Source organism: Alexandromys fortis, unplaced genomic scaffold, assembly GCF_014885135.2.
Source record: "Alexandromys fortis isolate MF-2015 unplaced genomic scaffold, M_Fortis_MF-2015_v1.1 scaffold_9, whole genome shotgun sequence".
NCBI classification, from domain to species: Eukaryota; Metazoa; Chordata; class Mammalia; order Rodentia; family Cricetidae; genus Alexandromys; species Alexandromys fortis.
Window position 1 is genome coordinate 8,183,946 of NW_026067892.1, and position 18,546 is coordinate 8,202,491.

At 47.4% G+C, this 18,546-nt stretch overlaps 1 protein-coding gene across 1 annotated transcript in view; it reads right to left on the bottom strand.

Moving 5' to 3' along the window:
• Positions 1 to 14,069: 14,069 nt before the first annotated feature.
• Positions 14,070 to 18,546, bottom strand: part of Bcr (BCR activator of RhoGEF and GTPase) — a 117,587-nt gene continuing 113,110 nt past the window's right edge. The window contains exons 20-22 of the mRNA XM_050139908.1: positions 17,680 to 17,785; positions 17,192 to 17,354; positions 14,070 to 16,778 (exon numbers count right to left, since the gene is read on the bottom strand). Coding sequence (XP_049995865.1) covers positions 16,689 to 16,778; positions 17,192 to 17,354; positions 17,680 to 17,785 — 359 coding nt within the window. The 3' untranslated portion in view covers positions 14,070 to 16,688. The remainder of the gene's footprint in view (positions 16,779 to 17,191; positions 17,355 to 17,679; positions 17,786 to 18,546) is intronic.

An 18,546-nucleotide genomic window follows, 5' to 3' on the forward strand; every position in this document is an offset into this window, starting at 1 on the left:
AAATATGCCTCCCGCTTGTCTCTTCAACAGAAGGGATGTGCATACAGTTTTTCCACCCACACGGCTGGAAATGGAAGTTGTGAATAACCTTGTGATCTGTGCTGTCTGTCGGCCCAGGCCACATCCCAGTTCCTCAAACTATGTGTTTAGCCCAGACTTTTCCTCCCTAGACCTTTATCTTGATCAGCATAAAACTCATCCTTAAGGGATGTCACACGTACTTTATAGCCTAGTGACCTTTACACTATCTGTGTGGCCAAGACCACACCAGATCCTAGGCCTTTAAGCTTTAGGTGTTCTTTATGGAAGAGGTCACATGCACTATGCCAAAGAGTTTTGATGTAGTCATGTCTTAAGCTTTATTGTGCACATGGCTTTGAGATAACTGTTACTAGAACACAATTTTCCAAAATTGTACTATACTTAAATATGTTTAAAATAAGCTGCCCGGTGTCAGGCTCTTGATGTTTGAACGAACACTTGCTACTGAATTGTGTTGAACTGGATTGCATTCATTACTCTGCTGCTCATGGCAGTTTCAGAAACCCCCATAATGATGAGTTCTCCACATAGGAAAAAGGGGAAGCCATATCAATGACTCCAGATATAAACCATGACTCCACTATTCCCTCTTGTGACACATCCTTCCCACCCTACGTGAGCGATTCTCAAGGGACATCAACTTCTTACCTTTCTCAAGACATAGCTCTCCTCTCCTGTCTTCCCACAGACACTTCCTCAGCTTGGATAGTTTACCACACTAGATCGGAGGATACACAAGAGGCCCCTTGCATCCTTCTAGCTCAAATCATTTCTTCTTTTTTAACATGCTGTTATCTCTACAACCTGACAATGTACCTGCATTTGTTTTGAAAATAACTCAACATCTGGCAACCTCCTCAGATATTAAATTCTCTTTCCATATTCCCTATAGACCCCAGTCATCAGAAAAGGTGGGCCATGCCAGGGTTCTTCACAAGCAATACTTCACAAAGCTAATTCTTCAGTTCTCCTGTCCAGTTCTGCCTGTTGCTCTCCTTCATTCAAGAGCTCTCTCTAGAAAACGTCTTGACTTTAGCCTTTCAGACTTAAGTATAGCAGGCCCATCACTATATACCCTCTCCTTAGCCTCTCATCCTTCCCAGATGTAGTCTGATCCTATTGATCAACCACCACCTTCCTCTAACACCTACTAGTAGCCCCACCCCACACACTTTACTTCATGTTATTCTTTTGGTTGTTATTGAGTGCTATCTATATCCATAAGTATATGGGGGCCATCCACTGGGGCATGGGCAACATACCAGTAGCCACATCCTCGAAGGGGAGGGACTCTCTCTTTTATCAGTCAGCAACTGCCCTTAGCTCCTCCACCAAAGGTAGGGGTGGTGTCCATACTTGAATGTTGACTGGCTTGACCTTGTGTAGGTTTTATGCAGGTAACCACAGCTGCCCTGAGTTGATACGTGCAAGAGCTATGTCATGTCCAGAGTCCATATTTTTATAGGTCCACTCCCCACCCACCAGTTCTTAGATTCTTTCTGCTCCCTTTCCCTTGATGTTCCCTCAGCCTCGGAGGTGGGTGGGAGCGGAGATCGACACCTGTGATTCATCCACAGCTAAGCACTCACGGTTATCGATCCCCAGCACTTTGGCCAGTTATGAGCCTCCACATTAATCACCACCTACTGCCAAAAGACCAAAAGCTGAGAGCAACGCAAACCTATGGGTGTATTAGTCAGGGTTCTCTAGAGAAACAGAACCGATGGGTAAGCAGAAGTCATTTATATAGCCCATATATATACATAATTTATATATCCCATATATAATTTGCGCATGCCATATATAATTTATATAATTATATAATATATATAATTTAGGCTTACAGGTTGTGTTCTGACTGTTCCAACAATGACAGTCTCCTGATGGGAGGTCAGGAATCCAGCAGTTGTTTGGGCTGTAGGCTGGATGCCTCGGCTGGACCTCAGTAGACACCAGAACCCCGAAGATGCAGGCTCTAATACAGTGAAGGGATGGACTTGCCAGCAAGAGTGAGAAGCAAACAGGCAAAGGGCAAGAGCTTCTTCCTTCCCTGCAGGTCCTTTATATAGGCTGCACCTGAAGGGGTGGCCCAGATTTAAGGTAGATCTTCCCACCTCGAAAGATCTGGATTTAAGGTGGGTCTTTCTCCTTCAAATGATTCAATGGAGAAAAATTCTTTGGTGCTGGAGAGATGACTCAGAGGTTAAGAGCACTGGCTGCTCTTCCAGAGGTCCTGAGTTCATTTCCCAGCAACCACATGGTGGCTCATAACCGTCTATAGTGGGATCTGATGCCCTCTTCTGGCATAAAGGTGAACATGCAGAGTACTCATGTATAAAATAAATTTTTAAAAACAGATCCTCACAGGTGTACCCAGACATTTGGGTTTTGGTTCATTCCAGATGTAGTCAAGTTGACAACCAAGAACAGCTGTTACACATGGATATAAAGATGAATATTCAGAAGTAGTTTGGCAGCATGACCATTTAGCACAGCAATAACAGTATGTTCTCCTACCCCAGAGCATATGATCTCCTCAGTCAAGGCTTTCCACCTCGTTTATAGTACTAACCATAAAATCTCGTGTGGAGCAAGCCTCATATTCAATCTGAAAGTGGTTGGTCACCCCCATAACCTTCATGACACTATTTCACCGGTTGACACATCTTTCCAGACAGGTTGGTATTGTGCTTATCTGGGGGCCAGGCCTGTGTATAATCACTGATGGCGTCTCCCCCACAGCAGTCTTCAGAGTCCTGCCTTCACTCCGGAAGCTAGCCAGCAGGAAGAGAGGCTCTTGGTTAGTCGAGGTTGGTTTCTCTTTTTTTCAGCCTCCAAAGTGAGCGACCCTATTCAGCAAACAGGGTCTCGCCATCTACTTAGGGTGAACAACCCAGAGCACTGGCAATATTCATAGACATTCTCTCCAAACCAAGAAATTTAGGTGTGCCCTAATAGAAGCCCATGTGCATGATAAGGGGGAGTTGTGTGTGAGGAGGTCAGAGGACAACTGCGGGAGTCTCTTCTCTTCCCACTTTCATGTGGGTTCTAGGCATCAAATTTGGTTAACCACACTTGCCGAATTAAGTGCCGTTACCGACGGAGCCATCTTGGTGGCCCCAAGCAGTGCCTCTTAACAATTAAAAGAAGGTTGGCTAGTTGACTCAGTGAGTGAAAGTACTTGTCGTGCAAACCTGATGGCCTGAGATTGACCCCCTGATCCACAACGGAGGGGGAGAACTAACTCCTAAAAGTCATCTTCTAAATTCCACATGCTTGGTATGGCTTCAGAGTCAGCTCCTTCTGCAACACGTAGGTGCCCTTTGTGATCATCGATAAACCAAGTTAAGATGTCAACTGCGAGGCTGGAGAGATGGCTCCGTGGTTAAGAGTACTGGTCGGTTGTTCAGAAGACCTGGGTTCAATTCCTAGCTCCCACATGGCAGTTCACAAACACTTATAACTCCAGTTCCAGGGGATTCAGTGTCCTCTTTGAACCTCTCTGGGCTCCTGCACTCATGTGGTGCACAGTATATACATATACAGGCATACACACATAAAAATAAACAAACCAGCCTGTAGTGATAGTACACACTTAGTCCCAGCCCTCGGGAGGCAGATGAAAGCGGACACTCTGTGAGTTTGAGGCAAGCCTGGTCTACAGAGCAAAAGTTCCAGGACAGCCAATGCTACAGAGAATCCCTGTCTCAGGAAAAAAAAAAAATCAACTGTATCTCCGTAGAAATACTTGATTCTCTTTAGACTTCACAGCCAGTAGTTGAAGTTGTATTCTCTGCTGCTAGAAATATTAGAGCATTTGCTATTGTGTGAAAGACATTGGATTCAGTCCTCAGCATCACAAAAATTTTTATCATCATCACCATCACCATCATTATTATTGCAGTAACAGAGATTGAATTAGGGCTTCTAGCATGTTAGGCAAATACTTTACCATATATCTAATCCCTAGCACTATTTCTTACTTTAAAAAAAATTATTTTGAGACAAGGTCTCATTAAGTGTTTACTAGACTGACCTTGCAGACATGCCCAGGTGTCAAGGAAGTGTCCTAAAACTGATCCACGTGGCCCAGCACTTTTGGGCTCCTTCCTCAGCCCAGTGACCCACTCCCGTTTGGGGGAGAGCTTTCTCTTTCATAATGAGCTGTCTCTATTTCTGTTTATTTCTGTGTCCCTGGTACAACTCTCCTCCCTGGGACCCAAGAGCCTGGGATTGAGAGCACTCTGAACTCAGATCTGTGACTTGGCACTTCTAAGCATATTTTCCTTGACACTCTGGGCTTTCATGCTGTTTCTCTAACCTCTGTGATAGGCTTCAGAGCCATAACTTTTCTTCATCTCCCCTCCTCTTGGCAAGCACTGGGATTGTTAGCCTGCCTGCCCTGTTTTCCCTCCTCATATTTTAATAAAATTGTTCTCAAGATTCCATCTGAATCTGTTCTTTTTGTTGTTGTTGTTTTGGTTTTTTTTTTTTTTTTTTTTGATACAGGGTTTCTCTGTAGCTTTGGTGACTGACCTGGAACTATCTCTTGTAGACCAGGCTAGCCTCAAACTCACAGAAATCCACTTGCTTCTGCCTCCCAAGGGCTGGGATTAAAGCCATGTGCCACTACCACCCGGCGGATGAGAACACTTGCTATGCAAGCATGAAGACTGGAGTTTGAATCCCCAGAACCCATAAATGCTGGACATGATGGCCCCGTGTGTCTGTAATCTCAGCTTTAGGAAATGGAGACAGCTGGATCTCGAATCACTGCTGACAAGAGACTTCAACCAGATTCCCGGACAAAGGGGCCATCTTCCATCTTCCTCTCTGGTTCAAAACTACTGTCCGACCCTGCTCTACCACTGGCCTAGTTTATCTCTGTTGCTGTGCTAAACACCATGGCCCAAAGCACCTTAGGGAGGAAAGGGCATATTTGGTTTAGACTTCCATATTACAGCACTTGAGGTCAGTCAGGGCAGGAACCAAAGGCAGGAATGAAGCAGAGGCCATGGAAGAACACTGTTTTACTGGCTTTCTCTTCATGGCTTCCCTGGCCTGATTTCTTATACAACCCAAGACCACAGGGCTAAGGATGGTACTACTCACAATAGGCTGGGTCCTTCCACAACAGTCATTAATGAGAAAATGCCCCCCCCCCCCACTTCCCTACAGGGCAGTCGTGTGGAGACATTTTCTCAATTGAGGTTCTCTCTTCCCAGATGATCCTAACTAGCACAGGCCTGAAGGGTTCAAAGTTAACATACCTCTTAAGTACTTTGTTATCTCATTTACTTATTTGGTTTTTAAAATCAAGAAAGTGAGAGATGCATATGGCATGGAACAGATGTGGAGGTCAGAGGACAGCCTCAGGCGTTGGTCTGCATCCACCTTGCCGGAGATTTCCCCACTGCATGCCCTAGGCTGGTTGCCCTATGAACTTCTCAGTATTCTGTCTTTGCGTCCCCTCTCACCGCAAGATGATTGGAATCTCAGACACATGCTACCACGCACCCCAAAATCAGGAGTTGACATCTCTTCTCCCATCAGGCCTGGTTGGCTCTGTCCTACATCCTTACCTCTGAATTAGGCCAAACCCCACCGCTCAGGATGGGTCAAGCTATGCAATGCCTCTGTTTCTCAGTGTTCTCACGCTGAACACTCTACCCTCAGACCCACCCCACTATGACTGAGGCCTTTGGGCCCAGCTCCCTCCATCTATACCCACTGATGGAGAAGCTGGACCCAGCTGGGGCTGCAGGCCAAGTTTTAGTCAGAAAACAACTGTTTCAAACCATTGTCAAGTGATCAGGTCTGAGTACCAGGTCACAGGCTTGGGATTCTTGACATGTTCCCCTAGAAGACCAGGGAACTATGGATTATGGGAAATACACTGCTTCAGCCAAGGAAGGAAGTGTCACTGTACAGGAACGAGCTGTTTGCCTTGTACAAATCCATGTGGTCCAAATGCAGCATCTGTGAACTGAAACAGGCTCCTCGCAGTGCCCAGTCAAGGTACAGGCAGCCAAAAGCAGCACAGGGGAAAACTCAGGCCAGTACATTCACCGCCCTTCACGGCTCAAAGAGATCAGAAATCTTCGTGTTACCTGCACAAATCCTAAATATGCTGGCTTTACTTTCTCATAGTTGACTTAAAAATCACTATTCTAGAGGCCACACAATTGGGCAATCTATTATTTTCTCACCAGCTTTGTGCTAGAGAAAACCTCTGACTAGGTTAGGAAAACAGTTGCCTGGGTTTCTTTTCAGAGGTTCAAACACTGCTTGGGTTGCAGGAGTAGCAGCAGCAACATAAATATCTGGAAATCTCAAGTTTTACCATATATGTTCATGAATCCCTGAACTCTTTCTGACAAGATAGCTGGTGTGGGAGGTTCTTCTATCTATGTGTTGCTTTTATTGGTTAATGAATAAAGAAACATCTTTGGCCTATAGCAAGGCAGAACTTGGCTAGGCAGGAAAAAAACTAAACTAAAGGCTGGGAGAAAGAAGGCGGAGTCAGGGAGAAGCCATGGAGCTGCCGCCCCAGACAGACATGCTGGAACCTTTCCAATAGGCCACGAGCCTCGCAGTAAAACATAAAATAATAGAAATGAGTTAATTTAAGAGATTAAGAGTGAGCTAGAAATATGCATAAGCTAATAGGATGAACAGTGTTTTAATTAATACAGCTTCTGTGTGATTATTTCGGGGCTGAGCAGCCAGGAACAAACAAGCGACCTCCTACAACAGAGGATGATGGCTTGTGTGGTGGTTTGAATGAAAATGGTCCCCATAGGTTCATAGAGAGTGACATTATTAGGAGGTGTAGCCTTGATGGAGGAGGCGTGTCACTGGGGGTGGGCTTTGAGATTTCAGATGCTTAAGTCAAGCCCAGTGTCTCTTTCCTCCTGTTGCCTTCAGATCCAGTTATACAAATCTCAGCTACCTCTCCAGCACCATGTCCGCCTGCATGCTGCCATGCTTCTTGCCATGATAATAATGGACTAAACCTCTGAACTGTAAGCTAGCACCAATTAAATGTTTTCCTTTGTAAGAGTTGCTGTGGTCATGCGTCTCTTCACAGCAATAGAGAACCCGTAAGAGGGCTTATTAACCCAGCCTAGGAAACCAACAAAGGCCTACTTCTTTCTTCCTTTGGTTTAGCAGCAGACTTCTCGGTCAAGATATCAGCTTTGCCCCACTGGTTGAAGCCATGCTAAATAAAGCCTTAGCTGTATCCTATAACTACTTGGTTCAGTCTCGTTCCTATTGCTCCTGTGCTAGGCAATGATGCTTCAGGAACGAGCAGGGCACACTTATATAGGACTGTTTTGTTATGCATACCCCTTACCCTCCATTTAAATCTAACCCTCACACTGGGACCCCAAACAGGGCCACTGGAGCCTCTTTTTAATGGGTGGATTAAGGATGGGTGGCTGACCTAGCTTGCTAGAGTGCCAGTGCTCAGGCTTTGAGCCTAAAGTCTCAGGTTGGTGCTATGTTGAGATTGTAGAACCTTAAGAGATGGGGCCTTGGAGGGAGAGGCATATCTTCCAGGGGGATTGTAGGATTCTCTTCTCTTCCTCTTATTTTTGTCCTTGGCTTTAAATGTAAACCCTCTCTTCTGCCATGTGTTCTCATAGCGATGCACTGTCTTCTGATAGACTCAAAGCAACAGGCCAAATTTATCAGGGATTGAAACCTTTGAAATGATGAGACAAATGGAACATGACTTATCTCTGATCTTTGTTACAGTAACAGAAAGATGACATGCATACCTAGCGTTGGCACACACAGGCGAGAAACAACGAAAGCGGGACACCAACTATACACACGTCGTGGTGGAGACGCGGGAAAGGAAGGATGATTCAGAGGGCCTCAAGTCGTGTCTATTAGCTTGTATACAGATGTTCATTTATACTCTCGTTTCTCATGTGAAGAAAGCGGGGCTCAGAGGGATACATTGAGATGGAGACCTCAACCTTGGCCTCTGAGTTCTGTGTTCAGTCCTCTAAGTCACAGTTGCTTTCTTGTATCTGGGCTTTCTGAGGATTCTGAACCACCTTAAGGTCCCCAACGCACCTACATGCTCTTGGATAATCATCCCTTCTGAACCACCTTAAGTCTCCCCATGCACCCACATGCTCTTGGATAATCATCCCTTGTGAACCCACATGCTGGTGGATAATGATCCCTTATGAACCACCTTAAGGCTCCCCATGCACCCACATGCTCTTGGAGAATAACCTATAAGTTTCTGGGCATCAAACCCAGGACTTTTATGCGCAGCAGGTATGTGTTCTGCCATTGAGCCACATCTCCAGCCCCCTCTGTTACCTCTTAAGGTTCCTTCAAGGTAAGATGGTTGATTAGAAGCCTTAACCGTGATACTTGGAAAAAGAAAACAGACAAGATGACACACAATAATCTCTCTTCCTGAATGAGATTTAAAAAAAAAATCTGTGAATGAACTTGTTAAGCCAAGTGAAGATATCTGTGAGGAAGTAGGTGGGTGCTGCTATTGATCAGCACAAATCAGCACCCAGTTAAACTGAGCTGCAGCAGCAGTGAAATTCACCCAGGAAGTGCCTCTTTTCCCACACAGCAGAGGAACAGAAGCAGAAAACCCAGAAGGACTGAGGTGCCTGGATCCACCTGACAGCAATTTGCCTCACCTCCCTCCATACAAGCACACCCATGGAACACTGTGGATTCTTCTAGAGCCAAAGGCTCCTGTTTGCTTCTTCTACATACAGTCCTGAGCTGAGCTGAGTTGAACCAAACCAGGGAGGGATTTGATAATTGCACCGATCTGTTCACACAGGCGTGTTAGACACTCACTCCAAAAGTTAATGAGGGTGTGTGAGATAATAGGTAAGGGCACTTGCTGCCAAACTTGATGATGGATGCAGGGAACTAGCTTCCACAAGTTGTTCTCTGACTTCTACATGCAGGCATTCTAGGGTACCCATGGGGCATGCGTGTGTGCAACCAGTAAGTAATTAAATATTAAAAAATTACCAAAGTCAATGGGACCAGTGTTGTTAATTAGCTAGTAGGACATTTACATAGCGGGCATATCCAACACTGTGGCAGCTCCCACAGTTAATGGTCTACTCTGGTAGAGATTATATCACACTAGGTACACACAGTTCCTAGATAGGGTGTGATTTCTGAATTCTGTACCTCACTTTATCACATTCTCATCTTACTTGAACATTGCAAATACTTCAAATGAAAGAATACAACTTAGGAAAAAAAATTCCAAGCAATAAAATAACCCCAGCTACGTAAAACCTAATGTGGTAGTAATATAAAGAACATGAAAAACCAAGATAATACTACTCCTTCAAAAATTACTAATCCCAAAACATAAATAAAAAGGCCAGGCAGTGGTGGCATATGCCTTTAATCCTAACACTTGGGAGGCAGGCAAAGGCAGCAGATCTCTGTGAGTTCAAGGACAGCCAGCTCTACATAATGAGTTTCATGACAGCCAGGAATACACAGAGAAACCCTGTCTCGAAAAAGAAATTACTAATCCCACAGTAATGACCTTCAGTGAGGGTAAATTAGACAAAAATCTTAGACACATAAGTCAAAAGAAGGATCAGAAATACTTTTAAAAAACTCGATGAATGGGCTGGAGAGATGGCTCAGCGGTTAAGAGCATTGCCTGCTCTTCCAAAGGTCCTGAGTTCAATTCCCAGCAACCACATGGTGGCTCACAACCATCTGTAATGAGGTCTGGTGCCCTCTTCTGGCCTGCAGGCACACACAGACAGAATGTTGTATATATAATAAATAAATAAATATTTAAAAAAAAACTCGACGAATAAAATCCCAAATGAATTCCAAGAGAACACACACACACACACAAATAGGTGAATGAAATAGGAAGTTGATTGTGACTGATGTCACAAGATTTGGGCTAGGAATTCAATAAAGAAAAATACTGAAGAAAAACCAAACTGAAATACTGGAAACGAAACCCAGAAAACAATGAAAGCTTCATCAACAGAAAGGACCCAGGAAAGAACAAACTATTTAAACCCAAAGACAGAGGAGAGGAATCAGAACAAAGGTAAAGATAAATTAGTCAGATGGTGTAAATGGAAATTTCAAGACATCTGGGACACTGTGAAAAGAACAAATCTAAGACTCATGGTCAAGGAGCAACAAATTTCATCCTAAAGGTGGGTACAGAAACAATTTCAACAAAATCATGGTTGAAAATAGGTAAAAAGATGTCACTCCAGATACAGGAGAGATATAAAATACCAAGCAGACAAGACCACAAAAGAACTTCCCCTCGTTAAGCTATAAGTGAATATACAGAACAAACAAAGTTTGTTGAAAGTGACAAGCCAGAAGAACCAACTCAGAAAGGCCAGGCCCTTCAGAATTACAGCATATTTCTTGAAAAGTCACTTTAAAACCAGGATTGCTCGGAATGAGGTATTTCAGACTCTGAAAGAGAACAACGCAATCTAGGCTACTATACCCAGCAAAGCTATGTCAGCCCACACTACTATACCCAGCAAAGATACCTATCTTAATGAAATGAGAAAGAGAAACCTCATGTGACCACAGGGTCATTGACAGACAGACACATGCACATGACATGACAAGAGTAGAAACTAGTCGGGAAGAGGAAGGTATTGATAAAAGTAGGAGGGGCAAGAGAAGGAAATGGAAGATGAGTATGATTGAAATAGATTTTATACATGCATACAATGTCATAATGGAGCTATTATGTATAATTGAGATATAATGTAATAAAAACTTTTAAAAATTGATCTTTCAGAGTGAGGCTACAGCTCAATGGTAATGAGCTTGGTGCTTGATGTGATTCCCCAGCAGACACCAACACACACATCCCACTTCAAGGCAGATTTCCCTGATGTCAAATTCAGAGCAAACAGCTGCCTTGGTGGATGCCTCCCCTCCCCCCCTCGCAGCCGCAACCCTTTGCAGCGCTAGTGACAAAGCCCAGGGGCTGCGTCTTAGGCTAGCGCTGAGCCACTGGCCCACATTTCCAACTCTCCCATGCTTTCTGAGGGCGGGAAAGGAGCTGTCTGTGAGGCAAAGGTGGCCAGTTCCAAACCACACTAGCGGGTCTTGCAGAGGACTGAGACCCATGTGGGACTCATGGTTAGAAACTCAAGGTTAGAAAGGACGTGAACACAAGGAGACAGGAAGAGGCGAGCGAGGACACGGCAGGCGAAGACACTCTCCACTTTCTCGGGGCCTTGGTGAGCACAGCCGGTGGTTGGAGAGGGGCAGCCACGGCCTGTAGATCAGGTCAGCAAGCCCTCTGCCTGCATGCTGTGCTGCACCATTGCCAAGGTGGGGGTGACCTTTATGCCTGCCTTGCTGGCTTCTGTCTCTCTCCGTTAGGCTCTGGGCCCTGGGACTGATGGAAGCATCTTGACTTCCTAGGTGTGTGACAATATTAGCTTTATATGGCCGTGTTAGAAACTTACAAACTACAGGGCTCCAGAAAACCAGGACTGACTTATGTCTCAGTTCTAGAAGCCAGAAGTGCCGAGTTGATCTGTTGGCAGGTGGAGGCACTGGGTGGCATTTTGGTCCAGTCCGCCTCTCGCTCTGGTCATGGTACCTCCGGCAACCTTGACAATACTTGACCTGTAAATTTTCCCCTCCATCTTTGCATGGTACTTTCTGGTTTGTTCTTTGAAACATGGTCTTGCTCGACAGCCCAAGCTGTCTTGATCTTTCCCAGGTTCCATACATAGGACAGGAATGTAGATTAAGCCTCCGAAGTACTTCTGTAGCTAGAGACATAACCTGGGGAGCTCTGAAGCCTTTCTTGAAATGTTATTATCATCTGATATCAGGCCGGGCTGCTGAGTTTAGGGAGTTCTGGCACCATTTTTCCTCACTTAACTGGTACCTTTTCTAATTTGCTTACGAATGTGACGTGTGTCTCTAAGAGCTCATTTCTGTGCATGCCCGTCACATCCCTGGCTGGCCTTTCTGTAAGGAGTGGGGGTGATGCAGAACTCTGCCTGGAAGTTGACTGTAGCCTGTCAGCTTCTCTCACTCCTATTCAGCCAGATGGGCGGGAGCCAAACCCCAACAGCTCTCTTGACCTCTGCTGGGATCTTGCTCCTTTCTTGCTGGCCTGTGGGCCCTGTTCCAGTAGAGGCCATTTGGACCTCTTCAAGAGCAGTTTGTCACCGCCTTGATCTTTCTGTTTATCTTTCCAGAAATATCTGCAAGGGCCCATCTTCAGACCCATGAAACATCTTTTAAGACCACTGGGACATGGGGGTAGAAGAGTCATGGAAAGCCCTTCTGCAATTTCCCTATGACTCTGATAGACCATGATGCCGGAAAATCAGCCCGTGTGCCCCCATCAATAAACACCATTCTATTCAGGCCAAGGCTGCTGGTGGAGGTCTCATCTAGCAGAAAGTTGGTACATTTGGGGACAGGGAGGCAAGACAGACCCCAGCGTCTGCTCACAGGCAGGATCTGGGATTCTATGTCGAGTGGGGTTACTCCATTTTCCTCTAAGGTAGTGCTTCTCAACCTTCCTAATGCTGCGACCCTTTAATAGAGTTCCTCATGCTGTGGTGACCCCCAACCATAAAATTATTTTGTTGCTATTTCATAACTGGAATTTTGCTATTGTTATGAATCATAATACAAACCTGTTTTCCTATGGTCCTGTGAAAGAATTGTTTAACCCCTCCACCAGAGGTCACGACCCACAGGTTCAGAACCTCTTCTTGAAAGGCTCTTGGAAGTGTTGATAACTTCAGACTTGAGGTACAGCGAATTACCCTGCCCCTGGGTCGTATCACTGACCTGGGTTTGGACAGACCTGGCCCTTGCATGCAGAAGCCTGGTGAGCAGGCAGTTTTTGCCTGAAAGTAAGAGATGCAAAACAGGCTATGAATATATGCATGCGTGTAAGTTTCCCAAACAGGGCCAGGCAGACAATGGAAGAGGCCATAAACTGGAACCTCTTAGGGGCTGGACTTAAGTCAAATACCAATAGAAGCCCTTCCTGGTCACTGTGCACACAGCTTCCTGGGAAGGGCAGATCCAAGGTCAATCTATGTATTTGTGGAGTGGGAATGGGGTTAGGGCATCTGAGACCTCTCAGGATCCAAGAGTGAGGGTGCAGCTCTTTTGGTCCTTCAGGGTGATCACTGTCCAGCCTGCCAATCGGTGAATGGAGCAGTGAGAATCTACTCTGAGCAACCCTGCAGGCTGGAGTCACACTGAAACATCGTATTGCTCAACGCTCCTCCTTGGCTGGCCATTTGCAATCTCTGTCGAGTGAGCCTTGTTCTAGGAAGAGGCAGGGTGACTTGCTAGAGGTATTGTCAAAGGATAGTCGGATATGACAAGGCTCTTCCCAAGCCACCACTATCAAAGGAAGAATCCATATCACGTGCCCGCTTTCACCAGCTTCACCTTCCTTATAAGCAGGTTCTGAGGGCAAGGCTAGAGGCAGCTAAGAGTGTCACCTCCTCTACATGCCATACAAAGGTAGGGTCCAGCTGCCCCAACCTGCAATCCCAGCAGGCTAAGGGGCTTAAAACGGGGGTATGGGTATAGGTGAGAACCAGGGCCCGTCAGAGTAGGCAGGACTGGCTAGCTACCCTATTGCCATTTCCCCCACCTGCAGGGTCAGGACTAACATCCTATGTGGTTCCTCTTTCTCCTCCTTAGCCAAGGCTATGTTCCTTGCCCAAACTAGACTGCCCCATGCTTGAGGACTCAGCTGCTACTCCGAATCTTGCAACTGCTTGCCTGGCAACTGCCTGTGGGCACCCGATTCCACTAAACCAGGACTTCCCACCATGGTCCACGCAGGCCTCTTCTCCCCCTCCCCCCTGGCCCATGGCCTGATTGGACAGTGAGGGCAACTGTACCACTGGCACCTCTCTATGCCCGCGGTGTCTAGTTTTGTCAAGCCCCAGGAATGCAGGGGGTTCAGACTCAGAGGAAACTGACCGTCTAGAAACCACCACAAACTGAAGTAGTCTCAGGAGACTTTAATGAGCGTGTCCGTGGGTCCTTCCGGCACAGGGGTAGTACAGACAGCTGAGCTCAAAAGCAAGATTGCAGCTAAGAAACCATCCACCCGCTGGGGAGGCCAGGTTACCACCATGAAGCCACGCCCACTGTACCCCGGACCCAGGTTCCAAGGTAAGAAAGTACCACTTCTTCCTTTAGAGTCTGGCAGCCGTGCTTGGTGGACAGTCATGATGGACTCTGGGCCATCACTCTCTCTGCAGAGGGAAAGCCAGGTTATCCTGCTCCTGCAGAACACCATGCCTTTTCCATGCCCCACCGTGGCTTTGCCAGCCTACAGGCCTGCAGGGTGTGAGACGGTTAACAGAGACAGCCCCAGCCAGTGCCATCATGGCCGGATGGCGGAGGAACACTTTTAGAACAATGCAAGAGTGATCATTCCATCATCAAACAACACCTCTATAAATAAAGAGCAACGGAGGAAGGAGAGGGCCGAGGGAACGCAAATTGGCACGTTGATATATTGCTTTCCAGTTCAAGGTGACAGAGGCAAATCAAGAGACAACAGAGGGAGCAGAATCAACAGCTGGGTTTGGCTTTTCGCAGCAGGGTTCCCATCTCAGTGGTCAGTGCCACTGAGATGGACTGTGATGGACAGCCAGACTAGAGGAGCCCACTGGGTTCAAAAATGCTCAAGGGCAGACCAAAGGGTGGCTCTGCTGAGAAAAAAAAAAAAAAAAAAAAAAAAAAGGCCAACTAAACAAATACTGTATGCAGATGGAGACCCTGCAGGGCCTTTTGTTTCCTGCCCAATATGTTGGGCAGGTTCAAGAGCAGACGGTAGGGGAATACATACATGGCCCTGCCTCTTGGGAATCCCCATGGGTTATGGAGTTGGCAGATGCTGTATGTGGACATACCCACCACCTTCCACACATGGGAGGGACCGTGGGGTATGTGACCAGGTGCAAGAGTCCTCCGTGACAAGCAATCTATACACCCCCTTCTGCAGGAGCAGCTTGGGATTCAAGTCTATAGTCTTTCTTCTCTCCCCGTCTACTCCACGTCCCTGTCCCACAGCCCTGCACTGGAGCCTTGGCTGGCCCGATAAGCTCTATGCTGCCAAGGCTGGTCTTGAACTCACGGCAATTCTGCCCCAGCCTCCCAAGTGTAGGATTCTAAGACCTTTTTAAAAGCGATGCAAGGATTTGTGGATTTCTTCCTTGAAAATAACTGGTGGTGTCTCCTTTCTCTTTTTACTCTCTAGGGTGGTCAGGAAGAGACTATCCCAACTCTTGCCTGAATATAGGCTTTATTTTTCCCAGATGTTCTCGGAAGGTGGGTTGGCTTCCAATCTGCTTTGGGGTGTCTGCTCCCACCCCAGGTCTGACTTTCCTTATCTTCTTCCCATGTTTCCGATGTCCCAGAGACATCAGAAATGACTCCAAGCAAAAAGAAAGCTGGCTCCCGAAGGAAGACAGAATGCTGCATGGGACACTGCCCGTCCACGGTGTACATTCTAGTATCTTATATTAGGTGTCTGAATCCATTAGGAAAAAAATTAGAAACTATGTATAAAACTTAAAAATATTCAAGTATCAAAAGCTATTTCGGATCAAAGTTTTAAAACAAGCCACTAGAGCAAGTTGCTGCTTCGGAGCAGAAACCTCTACAAAAGTTAACTGAGTCTGCTCAGTTGAGGGCAAGGAAAGGATGTGATCACGTGATGTTTATGTGGGACAACAAGGGACAGAGAGAGTAGTCAGAGCCAGGCCAGAGAAGTCACAGCCTTTGTCAGCCAAAAGGGAGACAGGTGCCAGGCAGGCGATGGGGATCAGTGGACACGGCCGCTCTCCCTGCAGAAGGAACCATAAGATGCCCGGCCAGGACCTCCTTCCCCCTGTGTCTGGTCCCCGGACACTTCTGGGCTGCGATGGAGCATACTCCTGAGAACTGCACAGCTAGCAAAAACAAGAGTATCAGCCAACAGGAGCCTGACCTACTTCTGCACAGCCTTGGAGGAAGACAAAGCAAGCAGCAAGGAGTCAAGATGCTACAGCGCTGGCTCGGCATCTCAAGCCCTGGTACACAGACAGTGGAACTCAAAGTCAGGGAAGTGGAGATATCCCCACCCACACAGGGACATGGCTGTGGCCCCCACAATATGAAGCAGCAGCAGTGTTTATTCAAGACACAAGAGTGAGGGATCTGGTGGTGTCCCTATTCCCCAGAGAGGGTGCATCGGAACAAATGATCCAGTAGAGATTTTTTTTTTCCTTAGAACTCTTATGATAAATTAGATTCGTAAAAACCACTCTCTTCGCCACCTTTCCCTTGTATGCAGGCTGGCGGATGGGCTGGCCTGGGGTGCCCTCTGGCGGCAACAAGGGAAGAGTACAGTCTGGGGCCAGCCTGGGACTTGCAGACACACCTGGATGGTTTGTATAGGCCCCCCTTGGGCCTTCAGCTTTGGGTACTTGTCTCTTGACAGATGGCCCAGAGCTTGGGAATGGTTAAATTACACCACAAGAAGAGTCCCGTTCCCACTCCGGGGATGGATTCTCTCGTCACAGGTTTCCAGGTCATTCTGCGGGCCTCTTACTGAGACGACTGATGCCAGGCCTTTAGACTTCGGTGGAGAACAGGATGCTCTGTCTCTTGCTGTCGGGGGCGGGGATGGCCTCCAGCTGCAGGAAGTACAGCAACACTTGGACCTGTCCCGGCAGAGAAGGGAGGGCAAAGAGGTAAGAGGGTGCACTGGGTTGGGGTTGGGGAGCTCGCCTTGGCTCACCCAGCTCAGGGGTTAATAAGAGATCCTGTCAGTGACAACAGCCCCACACATCAAGACACCTCGGATAAGGAAGGTGTCCGACTACACATGATGAAGTCTTAAGACCTAGGCTATGTGCACTCGAAAGACCAGCAGGTGGGCTGGGCCTTGGGCCTTGCAAATCTAGTCAGGTACAGAGGGAATCGAAGTAGCCAGGGTCCTTCGTTCCTGGCCCTCTCAGGGGTAGGAGGTAGGCCTCTGCAGTAGAGCTGGGACTGACTAACAAGACCCAGGCTGGGGTAGGCTGAGTCCACCTATGTCAAGCTAGGGTAACATCGACTACAGTCTTTCCTCTACCTGGGACATAACCTCCAGGGACCAGCTGTCAGTCATGGTGATGGGCTGGTTGGGGTTCGCAGGAAGCTTGCTTTCCTTCTCTGAAGGTCGAAGCAGCGTGGGGCCAAAGACTGTGGCGAGGTTATGCAGGGACATCTTGTTCACTGGCTCCTTTTCAGCCACCCTGTGTAAGGCCAAAGCAGAGGATCCTGTTTCAACATCCCCACACTCAGGGCAGAGGTAAGGATTCCACCCCAGGGTCCGAGAAGCCCAGGATCAAGAGAACTCAAGACCAATGGGCAGCTGGGATAGCTCTAGGGCCATGATCTGGGAGTAAAGGACAAGTTCAAGTGCAATTCTGGCTGTTGACTTAATGTCACGGTGCAGAGGGACAAGATGGCAAAGGCTCTGGCCCCTAGTGTGGGAAACTACTGCAGACCTGGGAGGAGAAAAGGCCCTTGGTGTCCCGTTTCCTGGGGTCTTGGGCTGCATGGGAGAACAGGCACTACCTTTTCAAGTGGTCCAGAAGGAAAAGGAAGGTCACTAGGTTGGCCTCTGGGAGGGACAGCAGCAAGTTGAGCATGCAGCTCTCTTTTGCAACAGGGTCTGAAAGAGCTACAGAGAGAGGAAGCTTAGTTTCCAGGGTCATATAGCAGAAGCCAGAGACCCCTCTCCTAAGCATGTCAGATGAGGTATCCAAAGCCTAGGAGGGAAGACACCATGGAGTTCAGACCCATCACTGTCTGGGTTCACACCGCTTAGATTAACCCCCACTGAGAAGGACCCTGTGGTGGCTGTTTATATGGCATGGGAGACACCCGGAAAGCCTTCTCTCATCTCAAAGGGTAAACAGCACCCTAGGCACCTGTTCAACAGGTATCCTGACGGCTGCTGCCTGTGGGCAGAACTGTGCTCAGGGCCACTATCTGCTGCTGTTAAGACCTACAGAGCCCAAACTCTGAAGGAAGCACACAGAGTCGGGATAAAGAGAACTGGGGGGTTGAAAGGCCCCTGCCCCAGTCCCTGGGAGTTTCCCTTATTTTCATGTGCACCCAAGGGGCACTTTCAGGCCTGACGGTCCAGGTCTTCTGGTGAACTGGCCCTACAGGCTGGGTCATCCTAAGGGCGAGGCAGGAGCTATGCTGGTCTGTGCCAGTGGCCACTTTGAGTACCATCCTTCAGGTTGACTTGAACCTCTGCTTGTCTAGGCCAGGACCTGGGGTTCAAGTGTTAGGGGTTTCTTTTGGCCCGGCACGCCATCCATTCAATGCTGCTCTATCAGGGTCCCACAGCTGGACACAACAGTGGAGACACTGATACCCTCTGGCCGTACTGAGAGGAGAGGTAGCTTCGGACAACCCACAGATGGCTTGGCT